Source organism: Podarcis bocagei (assembly GCF_964188305.1).
Source record: "Podarcis bocagei genome assembly, chromosome: 15".
Taxonomy (NCBI): Eukaryota; Metazoa; Chordata; class Lepidosauria; order Squamata; family Lacertidae; genus Podarcis; species Podarcis bocagei.
The window spans coordinates 39,926,386-39,944,928 of record NC_138141.1 but is presented as its reverse complement, the minus strand read 5'-3'; the positions used below and the strand labels follow the sequence as shown (position 1 = coordinate 39,944,928).

The following is an 18,543-nucleotide window of genomic DNA, read 5'->3' as shown; positions in this document are numbered from 1 at the left end:
ACTCCTTGCATCCCTGACCGCTGGCCATGTTGGGGGGCTGATGGGAGCTGGAGTCCAGCAACACGTAGGGGGCTTCTTGGGTCAGCTAGCACCAATTCACCTTTTTTATCCTGAGTTGTGCGTCGGAATAAATTTGAAGCACAAGATGTTTCTCTTTTGATGCATTGAAGCCAGAAAATCTACTGTACTGCCTTCCCTGCTGGTGTGGTTTGGTTTTGGGGGTTGGAGGTAGGGGAGAGATGCACAACTTCAAGCACTGTGTGTGTGTGTGTGTGTGTGTGTGTGTGTGTGTGACCAAAACAATAAATCCCGTGCTCAGATGGGCACTTGATAGAAGTCAGCCGAGTGGGGCTGGGTCAGGCCTGGCATAGCAATTTTTAAGATAGATGTCATGAGATAATTTATGAAAAGAGGGTTGAGCTGCTTTGTTGGGCCTAAAAGCCTGTAATTATTGACTATCAATATTCCTTCCTGTCAGCGTCGTACGCAACTGGGATATATTCATGACTCCGCCAGAGCCCGCTGACAGACATCGCACCACCCTGAGCTGGGCTCATAGAACCTTTCTATTACTATTATTATTATTATTTCTTCTTCTTCTTCCTTTTAGCCAAAGGGATTTAGAACAGTTTTTGTCTGTGGGATTATGTCTCTCTCTCCCCCCTCCCCCACCCCCGAGTTATCAAAAACCTAAGAGGGGAAGGGGAATGACCAGGGCTGGATTTAGGTTTGATGAGGCCCTAAGCTACTGAAAGTAATGGGGCCCTCTATATGTCCAGCTGTCCTTTGTCAACAACAAATTGTCGCTTTTTTTGTGTTGAATATATGCTATATGGTAATTTATGGACCTGATAGGTATCTAAAGCCATTGGCACATGTTGCCACGCAACCAGTGCATGCAGAATGTAGGCACCCTATACAGTGGCACCTCGGGTTACATACGCTTCAGGTTACAGACTCTGCTAACCCAGAAATAGTACCTCGGGTTAAGAAATTTGCTTCAGGATGAGAACAGAAATCGTGCTCTGGCGGCACGGCAGCAGCAGGAGGCCCCATTAGCTAAAGTTGTGCTTCAGGTTAAGAAGAGTTTCAGGTTAAGAACGGACCTCCAGAACGAATTAAGTACGTAACCCGAGGTACCACTGTATATAGAAATGAGCAAACCAGTGATATTTTAGGGAGCAGGTTAGCAGCCGGCGCCCATTACTTACATCATAGGATTCCATTCTTAGACGGAGGTAAAGTTCGCAGACCGAGACACTTATTTCCGGTTTTGCAGAGTTTGTAAACCAAATTGTTCTTAAACCAGACTGTTCTTAAACCGAGGTACCACTGTATAGCGTTGAAGGGAAAGAGAGCTGGGAGGAGAAAGTGCTGGGGAGAGAAGGGGCCCTCTGACCTTCCCACCGCTGCCTTTGTATAGCTGGGATCTGATGCTCTGAATCGAAACCTCACGCGAGCGCAGAGTGTGCTCCATCGCTTAGCTGCAGCGATTTCCGTCAAGGCGCAACAGCTTTGTGGGAGGACAGCAGCTCAGTAGCAGAACATCTGCTCTGCATGCAGAAGGCCCCATCTTCAGCCTCCAGTACAGCTGGGAATCGTTCCTCACCTGAAACCCTGGAGAGCTGCTGCCAGCCAGTGCAGGAAGTTCTGAGCTAGGCAGACCAGTGGTCTTGACTTGAGAATAAGGCTGCTTTCTGCTTTCGTTTCCTCTATCTGAATAGTTACAACGCACTCTCCGCGTGTGTGTTTCTCTTCCCAGGTATCACGTCCACAGCAAGCTGGTCAGCTTCATGGCCCCCATTGACCATTCCACGATGACTGATGATGCCAGGTTAGTAAGCGGTTAATTACGCTTCTCGGAGGGCTTTGTGACAGCTTGATATTGACCTGTTCTTCAGGCTGTCACTGTCCCTGGTTCTTTGTATCAGTTAGCCATTTGTCACCGGCACAATGTGGGCCTTCTGTCCTGGCCGAGCCAGATGGGTGCGTTTTGCCGCTAGAATTGCACGCTGCGTTTCTCTGCGGTTCAGGCCGGGCTCTGCCCTTGCCATTTGCTGCTCAAACACTTCAGCTATATCTTGCTTTGTGTGTGCTTTAAAAAAAGAAAAAGAAAATTTCCATGCAGTCAGATTGCACTGTTTTCAATGTCACCAAGAGTCTTTCGTGACATACTGTAAAGGAGAACACATTTAAGGTCCCATCTGCAGTATAAATTTAAAGCCATACCGTACCACTTTAGACAGTCTTGGCTTCACCCGGAGAATTCTGGGAGCTGCAGTATGTTAAGGGTGGTTGGGGAGACCCCTGCTCCCGTCACAGGACTACAGTTCCCAGAGTTCCCTGGTCTGGTTGTTCAATTAAGGTTACCAGATTTTTTTCCATGAATCCAGGGACACTTCATTGAAATGAGTCGGAATGGTAGGATTTTGTCAGGGGACTGATTTGTAAATCCAGGGACTGTCCCCGGGAAATGGGGACGTCTAGTAACCTTATGTTAAACCACTCGGAGAAGCCAGAATGCAACCTGCCATGTGTGAGCCAGTGTGGTGTAGTGGTTAAGAGCGGTAGACTCGTAATCTGGGGAACCGGGTTCGCGTCTCTGCTCCTCCACATGCAGCTGCTGGGTGACCTTGGGCTAGTCACACTTCTCTGAAGTCTCTCAGCCCCACTCACCTCACAGAGTGTTTGTTGTGGGGGAGGAAGGGAAAGGAGATTGTTAGCCGCTTTGAGACTCCTTAGGGTAGTGATATCAAATCCAAACTCTTCTACCATAGCGTGGTAAGATGAGCATCCTCTGCCCTGCCCACCACTGGCGTGCAGCCCCCAGAAGGTTGCCCATGAGGTGTTGTGGCCCTTGGGTTGCAAAAGAAAGTTCCACCGCAATTTTTAGCTTAGCATAGACTTTTGTTTTGCACAGACCACCCATGGTTTTGTCCAGACTTCCCCAACCTGATGCCCTCCAGATGTTTTGGTCTGCGCTCATGCTTCTTTAATGCGTCGTGGCATGGGAATGTGGCCTTTATCGCGGTTGCAAGAGGCAAACATGGCTACTGTTTGGGAAACTTCTTTTAAAAAAGAAGAAGGATGTTTCTAAGTTTCACAGGAGGCTGAACTGTGTGCACCAGTTTCTACTTGTAAATGATGCACAGGTGGACTGCATAGAGCCTCTTGTCCTCGGCTGTATTTCTGGGGACCACATTTTCTATGAGGCCAAGTTAATTTCGCAGTGTCCAATTCAAAACAGCTCCCGGAATTGCCCCCCCTCCCCTTCCTTCCATATATATATATATATATATAATTTTTTATTTCCTTTTGCAATGCAAAACCTATATAAGCATGAAAGAGGGAAGGTAATGATAACGGCGCTTTCTTTAGTGCCAGTCGAAGGTAATTTCATTGTTTGCAAGTGTGAATTACGAGATTGAAAATGCAAATAATGCATTTCACAGCGGTGTGATCACGCACTGGGCTTCCCCCCCTCCCCCTTCCGTCATTTTGGAGGCTTGACCCCAAAATAAATAAAAACACCACATGTTTATAGTGTGAAAAATCAGGCGCTGGGGGGTAGTGGGGGAAACAGCAGCATGCTTACAGCCCATAAAATAGATTAATTGCTTGGTGGTGGGACTTTTGGAGCTGGGGAAGAGAAGATGCATTAAGGATTAAGGATGCAAAAGGAGTTGGGATGCACACAGTTTTCTGCAACTCAGCAGACAATAGCTTGCAGGGCGAGGGAAAGCGCCTTTCTATATTTGAATGCTGAGCTGGGACTTTGTGAAAAAGCAATTTGGGGTGCAGAGGATGGCACAAGGGCTCTGGGTAGACAAGGCAAGAGTCAGATATGCACTTGGAGGAGACAGGGTCTGGCATTTCAAGGTTGCTATTGGTCTGGGATTGAAGGCATTGCGCAGAAAGCAGCTCTTTAAGGAAAACCTTGTTCGTCCACCTGCCTTATCCTTTTGAGACTTTGGTAGTCATTGTCCTGCATAACACCTCTTGAGAACTAGAAACTTGCTCCTAATAAACAGGTTGTTTTAGTTCCCGCACCTGCCACCACATTCTGGGCTGCTTTGGGAGGAAAGGCAGGATATAAACTTAATGTTTAAAAGGATCGATTCTGCACTTTCGTGGAATTGTGACATACGGACACTCCGGAGGTATCCAGTAATTAAATTAAGCCTGTGCTTTTTTTTTTTTTTTTTAGGATGCCAGATTCTGTACTAGGTAGCCACTCTCCATGCAGAATAACCCTTTGCAATGGAGCTTCTCTCATAAGTTCAAAGTTGTTGCAACATCAGTGGCTACCAGTCACAATGGCTATCCATGCTTCTGGGTACCAGTTGCTGGAAACCACAGGAGCTGAGAGTACCCTTGCGCTGAGCTCCTTCTTCCCATAGGCATCCTCCGTGAGAACACAGGGCTCAGGGCGTTGGGTAGAGGTGGGTGGGATGCTCCTGGCACATGAAAGAGGACCGGGGCAAAGATTGTGCAGCCCCCCCTCCCTTTCTAATTGGTCTGGAACTAGAGCAATGTTTCTAAACTTGGCAGCGCCTTTTAATGGCATCGTTAAAAGGGTTTCTCGTCGCTCCTTTCTTTATTAGCGTCTCCCTCTGTTCCTTATCAGACAGCGGGACAAACATAACTCATGGCGCTGATTTTGATCTCTAGTTAAAGAGGATTACAGCTTTGCATTAACTTGGATTGACATGGTTTATAATTTGCCCGCTGATACAGATGCTGTCAGGGAAACCCACACCATGTGTGCGCAAACACGCTCAGGCACACCTGGCGCATTGCTTTGGGAAAAGAACACTTGAACGCAGCACTTTTTTAAAAAACAAAACCCAACTTTTGTTTTATCACACCTTTCCTCCAAGCAGCTCAAGTTGGCGTACGTGGTTCTCCGTTGTTGTTATCCTCACAACAACCATGTGAAGTAGGTTTACTGTAGGTGAGAGGCAAAATCTAATTTATTAAAAGCAGCTTTGCCTGTTTAACAGCCTCTTTCACTCCCACTTTGATATTTTTTGAGGAGCCACAAATGCCAGGAGTAATAAGTCTACCCCAAACAATCTCTGTGGCTTTGGGGGCACCAAGGACACATCTCTGCCTTGTAATCCTAGCACAGATTCCATCAAAATCTTATCGACCCACTGCTCTTCCTGAAGGACTTGACTCCACTCTGCTAAATTCTTCTGATTCCAATGTCCAGACTCTGGTCCACAACATCATCACCGATCGATAGCATCCAGTGCCAAAACGGTGGCTGTTTTTCCTGTGTTTGGGGATCCGATGTTTAGGGGTTTCCCCTAATGCTGGTCCTGCTCAAAGTAGACCCATTGTTAATAGGCATGACTCACATCAGTGGTTGAACATAACCCAGCACAGAGAAGAAAAGTCACCTGAGCTTTCTGGCTTAGTAGTGAAGACTGCCGCCCTTTTTTTTTTTTGCATAGTTCCTCATATTTTATCCCACCCTTCCTTTAAGGAACACACCATACATAGTTCCTCACCCCCATGCCCCATTCACACAACAACCCCTTGAGGTAGGCTGTGTTGAAAGATAGCCATAGGCTCACTCAAACCACTGAGCTACGGTAGCCGGATGATTCGGCGTTCTCTGCAGAAACTCTCGCGAAGCAAAGTTAGGTGTAAGGCTGAAATACAGTGGTACCTCTGGTTACGTACTTAATTCGTTCCGGAGGTCCGTTCTTAACCTGAAACTGTTCTTAACCTGAAGCACCACTTCAGCTAATGGGGCCTCCTGCTGCCACTGCGCCGCTGGAGCACGATTTCTGTTCTCATCCTGAAGCAAAGTTCTTAACCCGAGGTACTATTTGTACTAGTCTGTAACCTAAAGCGTGTGTAACCTGAAGCGTCTGTAACCCGAGGTATCACTGTACTTAGGATGTTGGAATGCCATCGCCCTTAACGTACCTCCTCTTGTTGGCCACCAAAAGTGGGCAGGCTTTATGTGCTTTAGTCAGGGGTGGCGCATTTTCCCAGACTAGGTTCCCGTGTTCTAAAAAGCGGGCTCTTCCTCTGTGCCAGTCACTGCCCGTCTTGCTGCGAGCTGTAGGAGGTTCCGCTAGGAAATCTGGGCATTAAAGGATTAATAGGTTTCTGTGACATAAGAGTTAGCAGGGGGGAAATCTTCACAAGTTCCTAGTCTTTTACTCTGCGTACTTTGTACGTCTGGTATTAAAAACACTGAGTGGTTGGATTAGTGGGGGAATTTGGGTCTGGAGCTGTCAATCCCGCTATCTCTGCAAATACAAGAAGTTATCTTTTGAAAGTTTACTTGGAGAGTCGTTTTAACCCCCATGTGTGTCCACCTGACCACTTCCTTCTGCGGTTCCTGGCATTTTCACGAGCTCCACGTAAAGTTCGTTCTGCATTGGTGGGAAATTGGTATTATTAGTGTGGCAGCACCTATTATTATATTATACAATGATACCTTGGTTCTCAAACTTAATCCGTTCCGGAAGTCCGTTCCAAAACCAAAGCGTTCCAAAACCAAGGCACGCTTTCCCATAGAAAGTAATGCAAAATGGATTAATCTGTTCCAGACTTTTAAAAACAACCCCTAAAACAGCAATTTAACATGAACTTTACTATCTAACGAGACCATTGATCCATAAAATGAAAGCGATAAACAATGTACTGCAGTCACACAATCAATCAGTCAGTAGCTGAACCGGGTTCCACACAGGCACAAAAACAAAACAAAAAAGCCTCAAAAATAAAAACGAAAAATAAATAGCAAAAACAGACAGACCTCAGCGTAACTCTCAAAATGGAGCACGTTCGGCTTCCGAAAAAGGTTCACAATCAGGAACACTTCTGAGTTTGCAGCGTTTGGGTTCCAAGGTGTTTGAGTACCAAGGTGTTTGAGAACCAAGGTACCACTGTTATTATATTATATTAATTCCATTATTATTCTTTGGAACTCCCTGCGTATTGATATTAAGCAGATGCCTTCACTGTATTTTTATTGCCACCGGCTTCAAAAATTTTCAGTTTAGGTAAGCCTACCTGGGCAATAAAGGGACGTGGGTGGCACTGTGGGTTAAACCACAGAGCCTAGGACTTGTCTATCAGAAGGTCGGTGGTTCGAATCCCCGCGACAGGGTGAGCTTCCGTTGCTTGGTCCCTGCTCCTGCCAACCTAGCAGTTCGAAAGCACGTCAAAGTGCAAGTAGATAAATAGGTACCGCTAAGGCAGGAACGTAAACGGCGTTTCCGTGTGCTGCTCTGGTTCGCCAGAAGCGGCTTAGTCATGCTGGCTGCATGACCCAGAAGCTGTACGCTCGCTCCCTTGGCCAATAAAGCGAGATGAGTGCCGCAACCCCAGAGTCGGCCACGACTGGACCTAATGGTCAGGGGTCCCTTTACCTGGGCAATGTAATTTTACATGTACGTTAGTTTTTAAAATCTGCGGATTTTATCTATATATTGATAATTCCAATAGATTTGGAAGTCTTCTTATTGCTATATACATATATATTGTTGCGGGGGGGGGGCACACCCACCCACCCATTATGTAGGCTTGGAATGTACAGTTTTCTCCACCGTCCCTAAGCCCAGACCTTGCCCCCCGCAATAGCTCCATTCATAGCCAGGCCTCCCGAAAAGTCAGCTCCCCTCAAGCCTTTGCAATTGGAAGGGCTGTAAACGTCGGCAATGCCCTGCAAAGCAAAATTTCCTGGACCTCTTTGGTTATGGAAAAGCCCTTTAAAAAACAACGGCGAAGAAGTAAAATAAATAAAGCTAACCTGTTAAGAGCGGCAGGATGATTTGTTGCTTTCCCCCAGCGAGACAATTTGTCATCTCTTGCGTAGAATCTGTTACGAAACAGTCAAGCTGTGGAAGGGAGGAAACCATTCTAGGGCTGTGGGATATTAAAGTACACAAAAAAGGACCTCCTCCTTGGCCAAAACACTATTTTTAAAAAACATTTTGTTTGCGTATGTGCTCTTTTTTGTGATTTATGTGTCCGAATTTGAGTTTGTTCTCTCTTTATTCACCCATCGGGGAAGTTGTAACTTCCTCAGCTCTGCATAGTGGACTCTGTGCTGCTTGTGGGGCTGAATGTGCTTCTTTTGCACGGTCCGTTCTAGATTTTCGGGTCACGGGGAGAGTATGCAGCAGCCGGGCGCCAAAGCCATGCCCTGTCATCAAGGGGGACTCCTTGACCCACCCCTCCAGATTCTAAGGGCGCCATTGTCCAAGGGGGATTCAGTCACACACCGCCAAATTCAGGTCAAGCAATTCCAGTTGATGGCGCGACCGGCCACTTCCCCAAAAGATGGGGCTTCTTGGGATAAGGAAAGTGACAGGAAAATGAAGCGGGAAAGCGTAGGAAAGAACACACTTGCTTTGATGTAGCTGTCATCTAACCTTCCTGCAAACCGAATGTGGTGAATGCTCAGTGGAACTCCCTGCCTGTTGATATCAGGCAGACACCTTCGCTGTACTCTTTTCGGCGCCTGCTAAAAACATTTTTGTTTTTCGGCAAGCCTACTTTGAATGCTGATGCGTGTTTTAATCAGTTTTTAGTTTATTGTTGATTTTAATTTTTTTGAGTGTTTTATATTGTTGTTGTTAATTCTTTTATCAATATAGTTTTACCTTCTTTGAAAACCGCTTTGAGTTTTTTTGTTTTTTTAAAAACAATTCAGCAGTGTATGGATTTTATGAAATAACTAACAGGAAGGGCCTTAAGATACAATTGCCACATCCTTTTTGGTGTATCTTCACAGCAATATTTTTTAGTATTATTATTATTATTATTATTATTATTATTATTATTATTATTATTATCATCATTTTCTTCTTATTTATTATTATATTAATTGAGATGTCTCCTTTCACTTAAACCTCAAGGCAAGGTTTAAACCTTAAATCTCCTAAAAACAGTTTTAAAAACAATTTTAGAAATGTATAAAGTTAGGTCTCAAAGCAATAGGATTAAGCACTTAAAGCAGATTCCCCCCCCATCCCATTGGAATTGCTTGTCAAAACAAAAAATTCTTCAGTTGTTTCCAGAAAAACAAACTGTGGATGGACACCTGTTGCATCTCAGTGGGGGTGCTTGTTCCACAGACCAGAGGTGTACCTGCACACTGGGCCAAAACTTTGCTTAAAAAAAGAAGAGAGACAGCTGATTTCTGCACTCACTACTAAATTCCGCTGAGCGCAGAATTGTGGAATCTTCTCTCAGAATCTTGTTGACCATTGCTGCTGCTGCACTCCTAGGTTTTTGCAGAAATGGAGTCACAAAGGAATCTGGTGTTTTATAAGTCTGGTTGCCTTCCTTAAGCCCTTATGTAACTGAGCCTGCCCTCTTTTGACCATGTTTCGGGGGAAGCCAATAAGCCTCACCCCCCTGGAGAAGGACGAAGTATATACAGGCCACAGAAGGAGAGACAGTAGATCAGTGAGAGTTTCTGACTCTCAGTTATTTTAACAATGACAACAGCGAAAAGTCTTCGCCTGCTGCCGCCGCCCGCAACCAGCCTTCGCAGGGAATTACAGCTCAGTGAGGGGAATAGGGGTCTCCGAGCAGCTCTCAACACCCCTAGCAAACTACAGTTCCCAAGATTCTTCACAGGGAGCCATGACTGTTTAAAGTGCTATAATGGTACTTTAAATGTATAGGGTAGTTGTAGCCACAGTGAACCCACCCAAAAGGGATGCTGGAGGCTGGATTAAGAGCATTCCACCCACGCCATCATTTGTACAGCTGGGTATGAAGAACCCCTTTTCCTCCCCCTACATTTCCCACCATTGCTGCCTGTCTGAAATCCTTGTAAATCTCGATCTTATCTCAGGAAGAGACCTGTTGGAGGTCACCCTTCGGGATTCCATGCCATTTATTTCATTTTAACGTCTTTCCCCTGTTAAGTTCCGCATAGAAGCCACTTCCTGGAACCATAGTGGAATATCGTGCAAGTTTTGTGCTCGTTTCCGTGTTACTTTCCTTCCAGGAAAAATCCCGTTTGCAAACAATATGGAAATGAGTGCTAAGCTTGCACTCGTTGTGTGAAAGATAGTGTGGAAATTGACCGTTTGGGAAATTAAATAGAATAAACCACCATGACGTTAAATAGAACAAACCACCATGTAAATGCAGCCTAAGAGAAGGGGGGGTTGGGGGTCTAAAAGTGGGTGTTGTTGGAGAGCCCCTGATCCTGACCCAGGGAGAAAGAGAAACTGCTGCAGGCTAGCTACTGGTATAGCTATGGCCTGGTATACTTGTTATCGCCCACATTTGCTGGTGTGGTTTCTATATTGTGTGTGCATGCCCTTTTCCTGAAGTTTTGGCGGTTAAACGAGGGTGAGATTGCCCCCTAGTGCTCACTCTCTCCTTTTTTTATAATGCCATTGGAGATACTGAGAATGTGGGCGGCTTAAAATAAACGCAGCTGCATTTGGCCTTGTTTTGATAGTTATTTTTAAAACCACGGAATGGTTCACTTCTGCAACACTTTGCCCTGTTCCCTTTGGGGATCAAACCATCACCGGCCCTTGGTTTTGCTCTCATTGGCATATGGGCACACAGAAAGCTCCAAGCTCACCCTGCGTTTGGAGTTGCATGACCTCAAAATCCCATATCAGGAGCGGGGAGGAGAGTACCCTGAATTCTGTGACCTGCATAAGTCATGCAGATTTAGCAGAGTTGCTTTGCACCAGCTCCTGGGAATCGCAAGTGGGGAGAGTTGTTGCTGTTTGCGCTTTGCATTCAGAACCCTTTGTAAGCAGAAGGTCCCATGTTCAGTCCTCAGCATCTCCAGGTAGGACAGGGAATATCCCCTTGTCTGAAAATCCTGGAAAATCCACGGCCACTCTCTGTGTACCATAGCAAGCTAGATGCACCAACAACCTGACTCCATATAAAGCTAACTCCTGTGTATCTATGCTGCGGACTAACCATCCATTTGGGAAGGGCCGTCGCTTATTATAACAACGCCCTTGCATGCAGAAGGACTCTGGTGGCGCTGTGGTCTAAACCACTGAGCCTCTTGGGCTTGCCAATTGGGAAGGTCGGCTGTTCGACTCTGCACAACGCAGTGAGCTCCCATTGCTCGGTTCCTGCTCCTGCCAACCTAGCATTTCAAAAGCACGCCAGTGCAAGTAGATACATAGGTACCGCTGCGATGGGCAGGGAAACAGCGTTTCTGTGCGCTCTGAAGCGGTTTAGTCCTGCTGGCCACATGACCCGGAAAGCTGTCTGTGGACAAACACCGGCTCCCTCGGCCTGTAAAGTGAGATGAGCGCAGCACCCCATAGTCGCCTTTGACTGGACTTAATCATTCAGGGGTCCTTTACCTTTACGCAGAAGGCCCCAGGATCAAACCTCGGCACATCCAGGTCGGGCTGCAAAAGTCCCCCGGTCTGAAATCTTGGAGGGCTGCTGCTGGTCAGTGTTGACAGTGCTGTGCTGACTGCATGAGGCAACTTCCTGTGCTGCTACAACTGGGGGCACCTGTTTCCCTTCTACACCAAGAACCCCCCCCCCCCCCAATTTAAGCGGGATGGGCATGCGCTGACCCACCTGCACCGATTCTTTTTCCTAAATCAGGGTGGCGTTTCTTTCTTATGCAAATATCCTAATTACAGCGCATAATATTTACAGTCTCCCCGACCTCATTCTCAGATTTGATCTCGTTCTACCTCCTATCAGTTTCCCTTTTGACTTTTATAGGGGACGGGTTTCTATCTGTGGGAGAGGTGCAGAATTCCAGCTGCACCCAAAGTGCATCTAGCTGGCACCCTGCATCCCCCCCCCCAAAAAAAATCCCGCTCCCTTTCTAACGAAATACACAAATAATAAAGCTAAGGTACTCGCGTGTTTTATGGCAAATGGCCCATGATCACTCCCCCCCTCCCCACTCCATCCCTGCTCCAAAGCAAGGTTTTATGATAATATAGTAAAAATATTAAATTAGAAAATGCCTCACTAAGGGTGATAAAACCTTACTGCGGTAGAAATAGGTAATTATCCCCAGCTCAGCCTAAAATGACAGTTTAACAGAAATAAAAATGTTACTGCTCATTACTTGATTTTTGTAGGTTGCAATAAAGGGTAAGTTAAACTTTAATTCAGGGGAGACCCCTGTTTCGACCCCACACCCTCCTGCACGCTCTTACCTTGGGAGCGAGCGCTATTAATTACTCGCTAGATGGGCCACTCCTCGGCGCTCGGCTAATTTGAACGCCCTCCGTGTTTTCCGCAGAGCCTTTCGGGCAAACTGTCCAGCCGGCCCAGATTGATGCTCTTCCTCTCTCTGGCTTCTGGTCTGACTATTAATAGAAATGGCCTCTCGAGTCGTACGGAGACAAGGAACGTTAGAGAGGCAGCATTTCGCCATGTGCTTGACCTTAAGGAGTCGGGGCTGTGCGGAAAGCTGCTCTCCTACGGGTAAATCGAAAGCTAGTGGAGCAGGAAGATGCCATCAAGCTCAGGAGTGCCAGCGCTGACCGGCAGTGGCTCTTCAATTCCCAGCCCTACCTGGAGAAGCTGGAAGTAGGTGTTCTACCCCCGAGCTTCAGCTCTTCTGCTAAAAATAAAATGATAAGTAAAAATTCTAGTCCTCATCGTCTGAGCTAATAGGAACATAGGAAGCTGGCTTAGACCATTGGAGACCATTGGCCTGTCCAACTTCGTATTGATAGCCCACACAGTAGCCCAGGCTTCCTCAACCTCGGCCCTCCAGATGTTTTTGGCCTACAACTCCCATGATCCCTAGCTAGCAGGACCAGTGGTCAGGGATGATGGGAACTGGAGTGCAAAAACAGCTGGAGAGACTCGAGTTTGGGAAGCACTGATCTAGATACACAACTCCATAAGCATTTTAGGTACACAAGTGTTTGAGATTTGGTGTCTTGTCCTTGTGGCTGCGACTCTCCAGGTATCCTGGAATCTCTTTTGGTTGTCTCACTTGCTGAGCAGCAGAGATTTGAAAACTTCTCAGCCGAGTGTGTTTGGAAAGTGTTATTTACTTCGTAGCATCTGACCGTAACAAGTTTTCTCACCCTCGTTTAATCCAGCCATGAGGACTAGCTACTTGACCGTGTGTAAAGATACAGGATTTCTGAGCTTGATGGTGGTCGTGTTAAAATACACTAATTCTGAATATACATATATATACCATACACACACATATCTATACACATAATATACAAATATAGATACTTTTGGCTGTTCCTTAGCCAAACCTTTCTGTCGTTGCAGGTTTCAAATATATGAACTTATATTTTTATTTATTTATAAGTATATTTATATACTTATAAGTATATTTATTTATGAATCATAAAAATGCATCATAGCCTAATTTTGTCTGTGTGTGTGTTTGACAAAAGCCGTCCTGTTCCTGTTATCAACACCACTGTTGATAGTGGGCCCTATTAATTTGAGTCTTTTGTTGCTGGGCTGTTTTCATTCCCCCTTCCTTCCCCCTCCGGTTCTGTGTCAACCTCAAGGAAAAAAAGAACAACATATATGAAAACTAAATTATAGTCCCACGCAGCCTCCCTGATTGAATCCTCCTTACACCACCGCGGTCTCATACATCCTATTAAAATATTCAATCTTGTTCTCTTCCTTGAAAAGCCTTGTATGGAAAGGGCAAACTTATAGGGGGAAGAAAAACCTCATTCCCCAGAGAGATGGAATCTAGCCCTGGCGCAGTATTTACATATTTCTGTGCCGTGCGAGAGTGGCACTACACAAGGTCTCCCCAGCCCTCGTGTTTATTAATAAAGATTGCCGAATGCATTTTTAATTATCTCGCAGCCTTTTCATTTGAAGCCGTGGATGATGGCCGCCGCTTGCTTCTTCTAAATTGACCTTGAAAAGTTGCTTTCTCCCCCTCTTTCTTGCCCCTCCTTTCCCTTAACCCTCGTGTCACCTCAGAACTAGACCCCTGCGGCACTCTCCTCCTGGGGCGGCCCTTGAAAGCTGTTCAGCTGGTGCAGAACGTGGAGACCCCCCTCCAAACAGGGGTGTCCTTGCACCGGGGGCTCATGCTCTGTGTCCATCCCCAGGAACAGACTCATTCCCTTCCTGTGTCCCTCTTGCCTGCAGGTTCAGGTCATCTTCAGAAGATGATTGCTTGGTGTTTGATCTCCATGTTCCCGTCAGTGTTGCCTTCCCAGCAGTGTCACCAAAGTTACAGAACTTGGTTTCCTGGGAGGCTAATATTGTGACTTGCTAGTTTTTAGGGAATGGGTCTGGCCCATTAGGGTGAATGGGGCTCTGACACCACCAGCCTTGAGTGTGGCTTTTCATCTCCATGTCTCCTTACTTGCAGTGAGTCTAGGGGGTGGCCCTGGCTTCCAGCTTCCTCCTCCTCCTCCTTAGCCCCAGAGCTCAACACGGAGGAGGAGGAGGAGGGAGTCAAAACTAGAATTCTTTGCCTCCAGCTCTGCTTGTCATTGACTCTGTGGGTCCAGCGACGGTTGGGCTCCGAGCCCCACTGAGCCCCAGCCACTATTGTGTAGGTCAGTGGTTCTTTGACTTTTCCTCCCTGGACCACCCTTTCAGAACAAAAATTTGCTCGTGCCACACTGAGTGTTTAATTGATAAGAAATAACATTGGAAAGCGAAGAGAAACATGGCCATCTCTCATGGATGCTTTAGCTGAGATTCGTGCATTGCGGGTGTGTGGGTGTGTCCTGGAGCAGATGACCCTCTGGGTCCCTTCCAAATTTACAATTCCTTGATTCCTTGAATTATAACATGGTAAACAACTACAGTCGTACCTTGGATCCCAAACGCCTTGGCTTCTGAACAAATTGGCTCCCGAACGATTGAAACCCGGAAGTGACTGTTCCAGTTTTCGAATGATTTTTGGAAGCCGGATGTCCGACGGGGCTTCTGCGGCTTCTGTTTGGCTGCAGGAGCTTCCTGCAGCCAATCAGAAGCCGCACTTTGGTTTCTGAATGTTTTCGACTTCCAAGGTACCACTGTACTTTATAATATGACCATGGGACACCCAGGAAGGTTAAACAATTCAGCTTCATGCTATACTGTACTGTACTGTACAACATGGAAATGTTCAAATGTTTCTTTGTCCTTGGATCTTCCTGCCACGCTTGCCATTTTCTCCTCCCGCAACAGTGTGGCGCACGCCATCCTTTGAGAACCACTGGTGTAGGCGGACGGAGCCACGTTTCAGAGAGCGCCTGGGGTCCATTGAGTTGTATGTTTGTGCTTATAACTGCTGGCTGCTTCTAGCAGGGGATTTTGGATCTTCCATTAGCCTGTTTTGTTGCTTGGTGGCGCTGACATAAGCGGAAGTGTTGTTGCTTGAAAAGTAGGGTTTTCTTGGTCACTTGCCATTTTCAAAGGTGCCCCCAGTCTCCAAAGGGCTGTGGGCTCGTGTTCAAAGCTGGCAAATGAAATCGAATAAAACGGCTGCGCTTTTCTGTTCTCTTTCTCTCTCTCCCCCTCCTCTCCCACCCAGAACGGAACTTTATCGGTCCCTCTTTGGCAAACGGCCACATCTCGAAGGAGGCGATCACGCTTAGCGGTGGGTGTTGTGCTGCCACAAGCTCTGGACCTTGGAGAGGGGAACGCCCACCACATTCGGACACTATCCATCGCTCTGCAACTTCTCCTGCTCCCTTCCTCCCCTGTCGATGGAGATGTCTTCTCTTGAGCATAACCAGGAGCACCCACCATACTTGATGCAGCTGAGAAGTATCTCCACTTCCTTGGAGTCGGAATGCTCCTGGAAGCCCACCTCAAGGCTCACCCAAGGCACGACGACCTCAGTGAAGGTGGGCTCACACGTTGAAGTGCGTCTTGGAAGCGTTGGGCAACTGCTCTGCCAAACTCTGCTTTTCCCCCAAGTACGTCGAGGGCGTGAAACCAGCCACTTTAAGGGCCCATGAACAATCTGGAAGAGTGAGAAGAACTTCAGAGTTTCACGGTAGCCATCTCTGGTCAAATCTGGATGAAAGCAAACCATCGCACCCTGGTTCTCTGTACGAAGGACACTTCATAGGGGACCTTTGTAGCATCTTGTGTTCTTGAAGTCCTTGATGGTGGTCAGAGACCCTGTGGAATGAAATCAGAATTAAAGAACAGTGTGTGTGTGTGTCTGTGTGTCACAACCATGTTTGTGTTCCTGGGGAAAAGATTAACAGAGGGTACATCACAACCATTTTTGTTAGTGACATGCCCTTGAGCGAAACTTGATGGCTGTAACTATCCAATCATCTCCGTTCTAAGGAGACGTAGTTTTAAAGTGGGAATGAAGGAACTAGAACACCAGAATAGTTGCTTATGGTCATGCCCTAAACTACCCTCTCTCTCTTCCCATAACTACCTTGCTGCCTTGCCTTGCCAGAGCAGCTGAAGCTGATGGGAATCGTAGTCCAAAACTTCTGGAGGGCAACCAGGTTGGGAATTAGGTTGTCCTAAACTCTCGGGAGGTCTGTTCTTAAATATGTGTGGCCCATCATCTGAGTGGTGGCTTCCAAGGAGACCAAAAGTGGAAAGCAACTAATAGAATGCTTTGGGTGTTTTGTTCTTCCCTAAAGTAAAGGACGCGGGTGGTGCTGTGGGTTAAACCACAGAGCCTAGGGCTTGCCGATCAGGAGGTCGGTGGTTCGAATCCCCGTGACTTCCTCGGCCAGTAAAGCGAGATGAGCGCCGCAACCCCAGAGTTGGTCACGACTGGACCTAATGGTCAGGGGTCCCTTTACCTTTAAAGCACTCCCCTAAAGTATTTTTGCTGATGGGGGATTTGTGGATTGCCTCTTCTGCCCCTCCCCCAGTTGAGAGATGCTCTTTGTTAGATTTACACCGGGACTAACCTCTACAGAGAGAAGATGATTCACTTGTTTTTATTCAGAAGGTCAAAAAAGCTGGAAATTAAATCCCTATAAAGTGGATTTATTAGCCTGCTGTGATCAATCTCCAATGGAGATTATCTTGCATAAGTATCATGTGCATATGTATGTTACCTGTATTGATTGCCTGAGGTGTCTCCTCTGCAACCCCCCCCCCCCCATCCTTAAAACTGAATAAAACAGCTTTACAGAGCTGGCCACCTCATTTATTTATTCAAAATGTTTCTAGGCTGCCTTTTTTTTCTTTTAAAGGGTGAAACCGCCCCCCCCCAACGTACAAAAGACAAAGCAACTATTTGTTTATTTTGTTTAATGAAAGGTATATATATGCCGCTTGATTGCAAGGAAACCTCTAAGGGCATACAATAAAAATTAAAAGTTTATCCATAAAGAAAGTAAAAAAATAAAGAATAACACAATGTTGTCCCGTTCTAATGTAATGCAGTCATTTTAGCACAAGCCGTTTAAAGCCTTTTGCAGTCCGGCAGCAACACTCAACGTTTTTTTGAACGATTTAGGGGGGCGGGGCAAAACAGTTTAAGAGAAGACGAAATAAATGGGGATTTGGTTGGATTTTTCTGCCTCTCGTAGAATACCAGCACTCGGGGGCATCCAGCGGAGCGGAGTGTTGGAAGAGTCAGTGCAGACCGAAGGAAGTCCTTAACGCAGCACATAGGCACACCTGTGGAACTCCCTCCCACAAGAAGTAGCCATGAGCTTAGAGGTCTTGGACAATTTCATGAAGGATAAAGGCTATCCGTTTCTCCCCACGATGGCTGTGTTCTGCCTCCAAATGCCAGTTCATGTCCTGCTTCCAAGCTCCTTGTTTGACCGCTGAGAAGAGGATTCCAGACTAGATGGGCCTTTGATCCAGCAGAGCTGCTCTGGCCCTCTTAAACGCCAGCATTGAAGGAACCAGTGCTGGCTTTTTCTTCAAGGGGGGCTCTCAACCAGTGCCTTAGAGGTCCAGCGCAACCTGAAATGTAGTGGGGCTCATTTCTGTTCACGGTTCATTTTAGCTGCTGAATGTATTTTATTTTTAAACATTTCTCCGCCATTTCTTCGCTAGAGTTCTTGAGGCGGTATACACCTCCTTCCCACCAAACGGTGTTGATGGCGGCTGACAGTATTCCGGTACTTCTGTATTTTTTATTTGATTTTTGTTTTGTTTTTTAAGCCTAAAATGAAGACAGGTAAGACATGGCTAAAAACTACCAGCAAACACCAATTTCAACAACAATGGCCTGGTTGGAACCATGGTTTTTTGAAATTGTGATTTAGTGTTTCGTGTGAACCCAGCTGATCTGCTGAACTAGAGTTGGTTTGCTTTCAGGAAACCATGTTCTGAAGCCATATTGGCTTACAAAACTTGGTTGGTTTTAACTGTGGTTTGGTATCCCCTGTGAAACCGGTACATAACCCATGGTTTTGTTTGGCCACCAGTCTTCTGTTGGTTGGCCTCAGACATTTTTTTGTAGGCATCTGTCTACAAGCTTACGAAAGCACGAGTTAAGCTCACCTGGAAAACAAACCGAGCTCTGGAGAAACAAGCCACAGTTTGTTCAAACATCTGTGGGACAACTCGTAGTTGACTCCGCAAACCACAATTTAAAGCAAAGCATTGTTGAGTGTTCTGCATGAACCCAGATGAGTTATGTGTCAGCTTTGGGGCCAAAAT

At 46.4% G+C, this 18,543-nt stretch overlaps 1 protein-coding gene across 1 annotated transcript in view; it reads left to right on the top strand.

Annotated features, from left to right (window-relative positions):
* AATF (apoptosis antagonizing transcription factor) overlaps positions 1-16,108 on the top strand; it is a 64,130-nt gene extending 48,022 nt beyond the window's left edge. Inside the window, exons 11-12 of the mRNA XM_081173263.1 lie at positions 1,763-1,834; positions 15,473-16,108. Of these exons, the coding sequence (XP_081029389.1) occupies positions 1,763-1,834; positions 15,473-15,536 (136 nt within the window). The 3' untranslated portion in view covers positions 15,537-16,108. The remainder of the gene's footprint in view (positions 1-1,762; positions 1,835-15,472) is intronic.
* Positions 16,109-18,543: the final 2,435 nt, after the last annotated feature.